The 13,565-nt window shown below is 33.9% G+C and overlaps 1 protein-coding gene across 1 annotated transcript in view; it reads left to right on the top strand.

Moving 5' to 3' along the window:
* Nucleotides 1-13,565, top strand: part of RYR2 (ryanodine receptor 2) — a 6,224,161-nt gene that overhangs the window by 5,158,064 nt on the left and 1,052,532 nt on the right. Inside the window, exons 90-91 of the mRNA XM_044059048.1 lie at nt 492-1,795; nt 2,932-2,990. Coding sequence (XP_043914983.1) covers nt 492-1,795; nt 2,932-2,990 — 1,363 coding nt within the window. The remainder of the gene's footprint in view (nt 1-491; nt 1,796-2,931; nt 2,991-13,565) is intronic.

The following is a 13,565-nucleotide window of genomic DNA, read 5'->3' as shown; positions in this document are numbered from 1 at the left end:
AAATGTTTACCATTTTATAACATAAACAGTGTTTTACAAGACATGCATCCTTTGCTGATTGCTGTCTTTTTATGTTTTTGTTAACAGCAGGCACATATTTCATGCAGAGACATGGGTATCTGAATCAGTGACATAACTAAACATCAGTAAATGGAACAGTAGTTATCCTATACCATGATGCATCAGTGTATAACACTGCAATTATCTGAGTAATCATAATACTTATTCATGTCTTAATGCTTACTTTAGTACAACATAGTAAGGTTAAAATAGCAAAGAATTATAGGCTTAGGAAATATAAGCAGACAAAGCAGTTAATATTAACATTATCTGCTTGTATTATTTTCCCCCATTTACAATGTGAACATTCATTTCAACTGGTATGGATGTTTTATGCATTCTGTTTTGTATTAATCTGCTAAAGATAAAGATGATATGCTAAACAGTGGGTATGCATTTGCTTCATGTTAACTATTATAATTTGTCTTCAGGAAATGTGGTAAATGGAACAATTGGGAAGCAGATGGTGGATATGTTAGTCGAGTCATCAAGCAATGTGGAAATGATTCTTAAGTTCTTTGATATGTTTCTAAAATTGAAGGACTTGACAACTTCTGATGCCTTCAAAGAGCATGACCCAGATGGTAAGGGTGTCATCTCCAAGAGGGATTTCCAAAAAGCCATGGAAAGCAATAAACATTATTCCCAGTCTGAAACTGAATTCTTGCTTTCTTGTGCTGAAACAGATGAAACTGAGATGTTAGACTATGAAGAGTTTGTGAAAAGATTCCATGAACCTGCTAAAGACATTGGTTTCAATGTTGCAGTCCTGTTAACTAACTTATCTGAACACATGCCTCATGACAACCGATTGCAGATGTTCCTTGAACTAGCAGAAAGTGTGCTTAATTACTTTCAGCCATATTTAGGAAGGATTGAGATTATGGGCAGTGCTAAGCGCATCGAAAGGGTGTATTTTGAAATAAGTGAATCTAGTCGGACACAGTGGGAAAAGCCACAGGTCAAGGAGTCAAAGAGGCAGTTTATATTTGATGTGGTAAATGAGGGAGGTGAGAAAGAAAAAATGGAACTCTTTGTGAACTTTTGCGAGGATACAATTTTTGAAATGCAGCTGGCTGCACAGATTTCTGAGTCTGATTCCAATGAGCGGTCTTCCAGTAAAGAAGAGGAGGAAAAGGGCAAGCCTGAAGATCAAGACCCCAAAATGGGCTTCTTTTCTGTTACTACCATCAGGTCAGCTCTTTTGGCACTCAGGTACAACGTTTTAATTCTTTTGAAGATGCTCAGTACAAAAAGTCTCAAGAAACAAATGAAGAAAATAAAGAAAATGACAATGAAGGACTTGTTTATGGCATTCATTTCCTCCTACTGGAGTATTTTAGTTGGCCTTTCTTATATTACATTCAGTGTCTTCCGGGGTTTCTTCCGTATCATGTATAGCACATTCCTTGGAGGAAGCCTTGTTGAAGGAGCTAAGAAGATCAAAGTGGCAGAACTTTTGGCTAACATGCCAGATCCAACCCAGGATGAGGTCCGTGGTGATGGTGATGATACTGAAAAGAAAAATGCCACAGCCTTGACAAATGAAGATCTGACAGATCTAACAGCTGCATCAGATGATGGAGACCTTTTAACTGATATTTTTGGATTAGACTTGAAACGAGAGGGAGGACAGTATAAACTTTTACCACATAATCCCAATGCTCCTATCCCAGAACTAATGACTACACCTACTTTTCCATTACCTCTGCCTGAGCTGCGTCAAAGATTTCAGGTATGCTATCTATGCTTTATTAGTGAGTGCCTGTTTGGAATTTGCACTTATTTTATGTAAGAATTATTTGGTTAGCACATCTAATATACTATCTTATGTTGTTGTACAGGTTTACCAGCTCTTCCTGAGACATAGGATCAAAGGAGCAAAGGCTTCCATTTCTTAGTAATTTACTATTTTATCTCACACCAGTGTCATTTTTTTTACTAAAAATAGTCTCTCTCACACACACACACATATGTATATGCACGGGTTTATATGACTTCATAGAGTTTTCAGATACTCGAAATTCATATGGTCAAGACCATATGATCGAGTTTCCTAAAACTCAAAATAGAAGAAAAAAAAATCTACATTTTTGGGAAGGTCAGGGTGGACAAGCCCCCCCCCCCCCCTAGAAATTATATATACCAAGTACAAGATCACTTTACAGTAGGATAAAGAGTAAAGTCCCTGATCCCCACTGTACTGCAATTTACATATAATTGCTTTAAAGGGAAAGTTACCCTTTTCTTCACTGTAGTGATATCTCAGAGTTGGTATATATAAGGGGCACAACCCCCCCACATGAGGGTTCAAAAACATAGATTTTTTTTTTTTTTTTTTTATTCCATGTTTTCAGAAACTCATTCTTATGGTCTGGACCACATGAATTCTGAGTTTCTGAGAACTCACTGAACTCATATAAACCCATATGCATACACCTCAATGCCTGTTTGAAGTAGAACTATATTTAGATTGATTTTCTGTTTGGTGTGATTGTTTTTTTGTCAGCATTGTCTTTTTACAGGTACATTTCTGAGTGTCCATCTTCTTAATTTCCACCCTCCTGATACACATACACAGATATATATATATATATATATATATATATATATATATATATGCTACTCTTTGCTGCAGATGGTAAGTGGATTAAAAAGTCTTGTGTAGGTGTGCCTGAAAAGACCAGCTTTGTCCATCCCGGATGGGTCAGTTAATGGGAACTGTTCTAATGTCGCAAAAGTTAAAAATGTTTTGTTCTGCATGTCCATTGAGTAAACTATTTTTAAGATTGTATGCCGTATCAGAACGTGTGTTAGAATACATTTTTGACAGCCATATAATAATCTAATGTATTTGTTTATTTAATTAAGGGAGAGAAAATTAAAGAAGAAAGAGATGTCAAGGAAGACAATAAAACTGAAAAAGGAGAGTATGTATGCCACATTTTTGCAACGTCACTTTTTTATTTATTTATTTGATTGTTTATTTATTGCTTGCAGTTTAACAGCCAGAAGAAACTTCTTAGGTAATTTAGCACAGACTAAATAATGTTGTATTCTGTGTCCTGTTAGAATGACCGTATACCGTATAATTACATATTTTAACATAGTAAATTGTCAGCTGTATGGCGAATACAGGGATGTGTCTAGTTTTCCCTTCGCTGAAGCACAGGAAGAAAGAATATTTAATACAGTGTAAAATAGTGTTAGTCTTCATCCACGAAAAGAACAGGAAAACTAATAAAATACAAAAAAAACACCAGTGTTAAGTCACATGACCCATCACATATTGTAGACTCATTTACAAATGGTGGTTCTGCATAGAAAACAGCTTAGCATGTCAGGAGAAACTCTCTGTTCTGTCATGCAACCATTTCAGCATATGGTTGCTTTCACTACTGAATATCCTCATTTTCCTGCTACACAAGATGAGAGTCACCTTCATGTTTTATGTTGAAGTAAATGAGAACTAATATTCAGATTCCATGCATTTTAGTTTATTTAGGGGTTAAAAAATGAAAATATTTCCTTTGCTCCAATGCCAAGAAATGGCATATGTTTCTGAAGACCTCCGGTATATAGGGGACTTACTTTGTCACTAATCACATTGACAAACCTCACAAAAGAGACAGATAGCAGTGTCACTTGCTGACAGGATGTCTGATTTTATGTTTGACAGTGGGCAGCACTTTAGGTATATTTCTATGCAAAGAAATTGCAGTCCTTTTTAGTTTGCTGTCTGCTGCAATGAATACTGTTTGTGAATATAAATGCCTTTCATTTTTTCTCCTATTCCAACCCTGCAAATATAAAATGTATTTATACTGTGTTTGTGCTTCTTACAATACATTTTCTAGAAAAAGTGTAAACCTGCAGCTTGAAGTTTAATGAGGATATTGATAGAGGATGTCAGTTTCAAAGAACAATACGCTGTGAGAAAATTGTTTATTAAGAAGGATTTGAAATTAGAAAATGAGATTGTGTTCCTTTTAGTTTATGGATAAGAATGAATACAAATCTTGAAACCACTATAGTAATTGCTTTTTTGAGCTAAATGTTTTGTTGTTATAAAGACTATGACAAGCTTTTTGTACAAGCCTTTCATAAAATTTGCCTGTAATCTCAGTGTGAAATGTGAGAGATGTTGCAAAGTATGTTTTAACAGAATATAAGATTTAGCCGTTTCTCTTGCAGAGGAGAAGATGGTAAAATGTTAGAGAAATCTAGGAAAGAAGTACCCAGAAAACTGTACAGGCAACATCATTTACTGAAATCAGGGGAACCTGATGGCCAAGAGTCAGCTTTTGGAAGAAAATAATAGCATATCAACGAAAGCTGCTGGTATGACCAGATTTTCATATTTTAAAGTGGCTCACTCTACCTTATATGTTCTGTTATATGTCATAGAATGTGCCGTTGATATCTCTTTTGAGCTAGTCTCAGAATTGCCATGTATGCACTTTTGCAGTGTGTGCACATTATGTTATAATACCTTGTACTTGTCCTTGTAGTGAAATATTAATCCTTTGATAAGTCTATAGTACAGCAGTTAAGGATAGCTGGGCCAGGAATGTGCTTCTCATCTGTCACAGGCATTGTTTAGTTTGAGGAACAACTTCAACTAAAAACTAACTGCTAATATAGCTCACTCAGTAAAGGCAGCGTAGTGACTATCACTGGAAGTTCTTTGTGATAAGTAATATTAACAGGTCAGTCAGGTGCAGGGGATTAGACCTTAATTCCTGCACCACTGGCACCTGTTTATATCTAATGATCAGTAGCTGTGGTCTCATAATCTGTGCTATTGTACACCAAATAAATATGTGATGGGTGATTAGCCTTAAAATATGACAAATGTGCATTAGTGCTTTGCGTTATTGCCAACACCTGCCACACCCAAATAAGCTTTAATCTCTACAGAATGGAATTATAAGAATTGATTCGACTAGATTTTACCCATCTCAGTCAGAATCCAGTACCTTTTACTGCTTTCTTACCAAAGGAAACTGAGATTTAGCAAAAACTCTTTTGATGCACACACACATATTCACTCATTGTTTTCTGTAACAGGCTGCTAATACCGCTCCAAACACCAGACTACTTTTTGTGAATTAACAGCACATGCTGTAACAAACCAAACAAACTTGACACCAAGGACTGAGTTACTGTACACTCTTTCAAATGAGCCAACCAGTGTATTGAATTGTAATAGCTTAAGCCAAACTGTGTTTCTTCAAAATGTTCAGATGTCAACAGTCACAATAGTGTGGTGAGGTTACCTTTCTAAACTAATATATAAAATGCCAGACACAAGCTTTTGTAATTAAGTAAAAAAAATGCTTTACTTAGTAGAAAAGCACGTAAAATAATAGAAAATGTCTATTAGATATACAGGACAGTAACTTAAGGTATAGGGTAGAATAAAGGAAAATACTTCAAACAGATAGTGAGGAACAGAATAACTGTAACTGCATCAGCATATTTATATTCTTACAACTTTCTTGTGAATACTGTAGCCTATCTACAGCTAAGTTGATAAAGGCATTCAGTAGTTGCAGATGATACACAGGCATTTTATGAAATTTTGAGATAAAGTGTCTCTGGAAAGCAGGCTATAATTTTCACGTCTACAGTCCTTGAAAAATGTTTTGCTTCTTCCAGGTTTGAATAGAGTTCATCAAGTCTATAATCCAAACTAAGAAGGAACATGCAGGAGCCCTGATTCAGCTTTATGTGCAAGTTCAAGGTTTCCTGATTCAGAAGAGCAGTCCACACAGAAAGGAAAACAAAACTTATAAATCTTACACATCTAATAAAATATATACATTTTGGCAACATGAAGGCATGCTGTTGAATTCCTGACTCTAAAAATAGGGCACTAAGTAATTGGTGTTCCTGTGTCACAAGAAATGTTGCCATCTCATCTCTTTCATTGTTATGTACCAGGCATGCGCAATAAACTACTCACATGCAGTATTGTATCAGTATACAGGAAATGTAAATGCTGTGTTAGGAATTCTTAAGTATTTGGAACAATTTCAGGAGACCACAGTGACAGCTGGTGTTAGACTAGTATGAAACATTCAGCAAAAAACATACAAATGTAAGAAGGACTGAATGGGTGGATTATGAAAAAATCCTCTAGTTTTGTGCACTGTTGAATGGAACAGAAAGGGGGAGGGCACAGTGTAGATATACCTCACTGACAGGAATGAAATTAGGAATATGTATTTGAAGAACTAAAAATATTTTAAGAAATGGGCCTAAGTGGCAGCTGGAAGAGGGAGGAGCAATAACTTAAGACTAACATAAAATTTTCCTTTAAAGGGAGAATGATAAGCAGTTAAATGTTTTGCCAGGGTGACTTTTCATGTAGGTCAGTAGCCCTGTGATTTAAGACTAACTGTGTCAGGCGGAAAGAGGAAGTGCAAAGGGAGAGTTGCTTGCTTAAGGCAATTTGCAACATGTGGGCATACGTAGCAAACCATAAGCAATTTTACATCAACTTTCTCATCTGATTGTTAAATTTTTTACTGTGTGCTGAAGATATCAAGCAAGTAAACCTTCATTCCATATTTGCAAAGTTGATATTTTTTTCTCCATGAGAAATACACAGTGCACTTTATTGCTTCATCTGAAAAGAAATGATAGAGTGATCAGTATGATAATGTCTTCCCATTAAAAAAAAAACATTTGATAAGAACCACAAGAACCATGCACTTAGTTCAATGTATTTTGGTATCGTAACTTCAGAAGTTACTTTATGTGTTTATTCAGCACAACCCCATCCCCAGTATGACTGAGATAGCTGAAGGAGCAAGACAGATCCCTGTATGCCATGTACAGGCAAGAACAGGGGATTCATGCTTCCTCTCCAAAAAATGACTGTGAACTGAAGTAATCATATAATACTTTACTGTGAAGTTTGTCTGCTCTTTCTTTCTTTCTTGTTCAGTTAGTATTGTATCTAATAGTTGTATCTTGGCATGGGTGTCTGACTTTGTGCGGAAACTAGATATACAAAAAACATAGTACTGAATACAAAAATGCTGAAATGTTAAAATCCTTTTAAGTGTAACTCAAAAGAAGTGCTAAAACTAGAGACAACCCAGACATGTTAAAATCTTCATGGAGCAAAATATTCCAGAGTTTCCTCAACAGCATAAAGAGGCAAGTATCACAGCATATAAAGATGCCATCATCTAAGTCTAAGCACATCAGCAGTGAGGAATTAACACTGTAGTGCACAAATACAATAGATTATCAGTGCAATGCACCAGTGAAATTGGATATTCGTCTGTACTTAAAAAGGTATGTTCACCACAATGTGAATATTCAGGTGGTATTTGAATGGGGCATGTCCAAGATGTGGATCTGGTAGCAGCACTTTTCTCTCAGCTGTCTAGTCTCAGTATTATTCCTGACAGAAATTTTAAGAAATAAATATCAAAAAGAAGATATTTCTATTTCCAATGAATTCCTAATACCTTGTAGCAAATGCAGAAGAAATTTTATTGATTTTCATCAAAAAATTCCTGTCAAATTTAATACCAGAAAATCAACATCTTCAGCTATTCAAAATGAGTTATCTTAAGAACTCACCTCAGGGCTCTTCTTTGAAAAAGGATCTAAATTCAGTAATCTCAAATATCTAGGAACTGTCAATAAAAATCGACAAAATAGACAACAAATTAGCCACTTTTAAAGAGAAATGTTCTCAACAGTTAGAGCAACTACAGGAAATACTCACACAACAAGAAGGCACATTTCGGCTATGGAACAGTCACTAAATGACATTGACTCCAGGCTTTCAAAAGAAGAACAACAAACAGAATTTTTATTAAATCATAACACATTACTACAAGAAAAAATAGATGATATAGAAAATCGAACAAGAAGAAACAATATCTGGATATATGGCTTGCCAGAAAAAAATGAAGGGGACAATATAATAAACTTTCTCACAACCTGGATCCCAAATATAATGAAGCTTCCTGAAGCCCTTTCATATGGCATTGAACATGCACACAGGTCATTACCAGCTTTAGGAAATACTTCAGCAACCAAAAACAAACCAAGATCAATAATTGTGAGACTTTTCTCTACACAGGACAAGGAACTCATATTAAAAAATGCCTGGGCTAACTCACCTATCAAATACCATGATGCTATAATCAGGTTTGATAATGATTACACTACAAAGGTGGTTTACAAAAGAAGAGAATTTCTACCAATAATAAAAATCCTATAGAAGAAACAACTGAAATCTCTTCGAAACTGTGGAGTCAGCTATAAAATATCTCACCAATAACATCATAACACAAGAAGAATCTATGAACTGGACAAATAGTACACCAAAATGAAATGCAGAAGTAAACAACTGGAAGACTGTTGAACAGAAAAAGAAAAAATTAAAAGACAAATAAATATGTATACTACATGCATTTAAAAGCTAAAACAATGCTTTAAAACAACAAAAATAATTTTCTGGCATCAAATTTACACAAACAACAGGTACTGTTCTTTTTTCTTATGATTACTTTCTTATGTAAATTTAAAGTTAATAAGTTGCAACAAATTTAGTTTAGATACTAATCTTTATTTAAATAGTTAAGTAACCTAACGGTTTAGTCTTTTTTCATATAGATATAGTCATTTCTATTATTATCCTCCTGCTAAAATATCTTAAACAGCAAAAGACAGTCAGCTTATATCTAAATATGGGGTTATAAATAGTATATACATTACTTAAGGAATTCTAATGACAGTAGAAACACTTTAATGTCTTTTGAATTGATAAGCAAATATCTAGACGTATTAATGAGAAAAACAAGTACCATGGGAATGATTAAATGCAATAGAGAAATATAATTAAATGAAGGTTCAACCTAAATGTATCGATGAAAGAGATGGTGATTTTAAACTAAAGTGAATGCAGGCACTTGTATTTTAACTGAGAATAAGGGTAGTGCTGCTCGATATATCTGAAAAGTGCCATGTTCACTTACTACAATTAAGCCACATATCTGCGAACACTTTTTACATAACAGCACAAGCTTTACCTTATTTTTCTTTAGGAAAAGTTAAGCTTACTTTTCTTTCCCGCTCAGCCCACAAAATGATAACATCAAACACTCAGCTGCTGTAGCTTAGAAACACCTCAGATTTCCTCTACGAACGCTTGCTATTCACATACGTTGACCTTTGAAAGTTTATACATGCAACGTCAAAGGCCAACGACATTTTTTCCAAATTAAAGCTAGATACTTTTAGTTAATTATACACATTAAATTAAAAGAAGACAACACAATGATGTAAATATCTGATTCCCTGAAAGTATATGTGGAGAAAAGGAAAAGCGTGAAGAGTGAAGCAGGAAGAAAAGAAAGAGGGAAAAAGAAAATTTCACTGCTCCCATTTTGCACAGCCAGTTTCTTTTTAAAGTACGAAAATGATCTGATGGTTTTAAATTCTACAGAATTGTAGTGACTGTAAAATTATTATGCAATCTGCTGTTCACTGGATACCCCAGAATATAGAGAGTTACTAGATCTCTTTGATACAACCAATATCCTCAACTGCAAGGAATTAAGGGATGTGTCTGCCACATTCATTGAATACAAATTGTCAGTATTATTAGATGTTGTAATGATGGTGTCTGTGTCAACTTATATGCATTTTTGTCCCCTAGTATCTTTGCAGATTTAGAAAGTTGACATGATAAGGTTAAATACAACAGTGTCTAACACAGACCCTGTAGTATTCTGAGCATTATCATTCTTCCTGATGGACTATTATCCAATATCATAACTCATTACAATCTTCCTGTAAGTCAATCGACTTTATCATGTGGTAATCAGCCAGAAGCTTTAGACAGATCTAAATAAAGCACAATGGCAATTAGACCCAAACTGTAAGCCATCATCAACATGTAATAAAACTCTAGCAAGTAGTTTAAATTTAAATGACTTGCAATAAATTCATGCTGACTAATGTCAGTTAAGTGTATTTTAAATTGTTTTGACATTGCTGAAGTAAATAGTATTCAAAATGTTTTCCATGTGTTCAAATGAGGCTGCAAGACCTGCAGAATTCAATACTGTTCTTGTTACTAACTTTAGACATAGGAATCACAATAGACTTCTTCAGTGTTCAGAGACAAAGACTTTTCCTAAAAAAGTTTTTATACAGTATGACCTAGGAATTATCTGAGCAGTCCCTTGTGGAGCTCATCAGAAATCTAGATATCAAGTCCCATAGAACTTAACTTCCTGGCTCTGATGGCACTTTTTTAAAGCCAACTTTGGCTTCTAGAGGAAGAAATGGAAGAAAATACTTTTTTGTTATGTTTGTAGCTCATGCTACAGAGAAAAGTGATGTTATTAAATATAAAGCTTAAAATAAGATAATGTCAAGTGGAAATTAGTTATTATTTGGAGAGTGGAAAAAATAAACAACTGGAAAATTGTGAGTGCTAATGATGGGAATAGCAGAATTTAAAAATGTCAACCCAGCTTCATTAGAAGAGATATGAGGTTTAAACATCTTGAATACAAATAAAGACCCACTGAAATGTGAACAATAATGGACATACATCTGGTAAGTTATATGAAAAGATAGTTGGATGGCATATTCAGGGAGAAATATCTAATAGACTTACAATTTTTTGATTATACAGATGATGTAAATGTATTGATTCATAACCTGGCTGTATTACTACATAACATTCGTAAGCACTCAATTCAAATTCATCACATTTATTAAAACAGTAGAATACAACTAAAAAAACCCTTACAATGTTTATTTAAAGTAAACTAAATGCTATACAACAATACAGTTGTCTAAGATAATATATGTTCAACATGACACAGTTCTACACCAATTTAGCAACATGATATCACTTAATAAATCATTTGTTGGACAACTTGACATTTATTATTAATATATCATTCAGCTTTGAGACTCATACTGAAAACTTACCTTGCTTGAACAATATCCATATTTCAAGTAGATGTTATTAAACTCTATACTATTCTAACTTATCTTTATGAATGACTCCAGGGATATGCTTTTACTTGATTTTATTTACTATATGCTGAACATTACAACATATAACATATTTTTTCTTAACATGAATGCTACAACTCATTTATATCTCTGTGTTTATTAAAGAATTATATAGAGCAATCAAACATTATGACATATATTTTTAAAAATATAAACAGATTGTTTTACATACTAATAGTATATATAGGCACACTCTTACTTAAAGAGTTGTTGTTTAATATGAATTGTTACCTTTAGAGGATAATTGTTATCTAGTGACATCTATTATGTCAAACCATATAAGTTTTAAGAACCTACTTTAGAAAATTCTGTGTAATTGCTGTTTTGAATATATAGAATATATGAATGCAACTAAGAATTACAAGTTGTATTTTTCCCTGATTAATCCCTGATCATTTTCTGCAAAATGGGTAGTGTATGACATATGTAAAAATTAATTCAACATTGGTATATAAAATATTCTGCAGATATTGGATGAAAAATCCCAACACACTTGCAGACATATGTATGCATACACATATAAACACACAAAACCTAATAAGATAATGAATCATATATTATATATTATTTATTTAAAGCAGTAACACAAATATCATGAAGCATTTGAAACTGAAGTTCTGAGCTAATATGTACATTCAAATTGTTATTACTAATTAAAAGGTTAAAATTACTACTGAGATCTAAATTGCTTATATATAATAAATATAAGTAATAAGTAAATTCAATGTAGAAATATATATAAATACTTTAAAGGACTCACTTAAGTCTTATATACCTCAAAGATGGTTTGAGTTTAATGAGATTATGATCTGAAAACATATAAAATAATTTTAATTTTGATACAAGTACTTGCTTTTAAACCTCATAAAAGGGTATCAGATGAATTCAATAAAACTATACTGACTGATAAACATTAGAAGGAGGAGAAAGAACACTGAAATGGCAATCTACTGTTCAGCAATTGTTAACTTGACTTTTATTCTAACGGTTATGTTACAATAGACATATTTTAGATACTGTAAACATAAAAAAATCATTCTAGTCCTAGTTAATTCTATAAAATCAGTAAATGGAACAGTAGTTATCCTATACCATGATGCATCAGTGTATAACACTGCAATTATCTGAGTAATCATAATACTTATTCATGTCTTAATGCTTACTTTAGTACAACATAGTAAGGTTAAAATAGCAAAGAATTATAGGCTTAGGAAATATAAGCAGACAAAACAGTTAATATTAACATTATCTGCTTGTATTATTTTCCCCCCATTTACAATGTGAACATTCATTTCAACTGGTATGGATGTTTTATGCATTCTGTTTTGTATTAATCTGCTAAAGATAAAGATGATATGCTAAACAGTGGGTATGCATTTGCTTCATGTTAACTATTATAATTTGTCTTCAGGAAATGTGGTAAATGGAACAATTGGGAAGCAGATGGTGGATATGTTAGTCGAGTCATCAAGCAATGTGGAAATGATTCTTAAGTTCTTTGATATGTTTCTAAAACTGAAGGACTTGACAACTTCTGATGCCTTCAAAGAGCATGACCCAGATGGTAAGGGTGTCATCTCCAAGAGGGATTTCCAAAAGCCATGGAAAGCAATAAACATTATTCCCAGTCTGAAACTGAATTCTTGCTTTCTTGTGCTGAAACAGATGAAACTGAGATGTTAGACTATGAAGAGTTTGTGAAAAGATTCCACGAACCTGCTAAAGACATTGGTTTCAATGTTGCAGTCCTGTTAACTAACTTATCTGAACACATGCCTCATGACAACCGATTGCAGATGTTCCTTGAACTAGCAGAAAGTGTGCTTAATTACTTTCAGCCATATTTAGGAAGGATTGAGATTATGGGCAGTGCTAAGCGCATCGAAAGGGTGTATTTTGAAATAAGTGAATCTAGTCGGACACAGTGGGAAAAGCCACAGGTCAAGGAGTCAAAGAGGCAGTTTATATTTGATGTGGTAAATGAGGGAGGTGAGAAAGAAAAAATGGAACTCTTTGTGAACTTTTGCGAGGATACAATTTTTGAAATGCAGCTGGCTGCACAGATTTCTGAGTCTGATTCCAATGAGCGGTCTTCCAGTAAAGAAGAGGAGGAAAAGGGCAAGCCTGAAGATCAAGACCCCAAAATGGGCTTCTTTTCTGTTACTACCATCAGGTCAGCTCTTTTGGCACTCAGGTACAACGTTTTAATTCTTTTGAAGATGCTCAGTACAAAAAGTCTCAAGAAACAAATGAAGAAAATAAAGAAAATGACAATGAAGGACTTGTTTATGGCATTCATTTCCTCCTACTGGAGTATTTTAGTTGGCCTTTCTTATATTACATTCAGTGTCTTCCGGGGTTTCTTCCGTATCATGTATAGCACATTCCTTGGAGGAAGCCTTGTTGAAGGAGCTAAGAAGATCAAAGTGGCAGAACTT

This window comes from Protopterus annectens, chromosome 1.part2 (genome assembly GCF_019279795.1).
Source record: "Protopterus annectens isolate FY-2018-M chromosome 1.part2, PAN1.0, whole genome shotgun sequence".
Lineage (NCBI taxonomy): Eukaryota > Metazoa > Chordata > Ceratodontiformes > Protopteridae > Protopterus > Protopterus annectens.
This window is presented reverse-complemented; position numbering and strand designations above follow the sequence as displayed.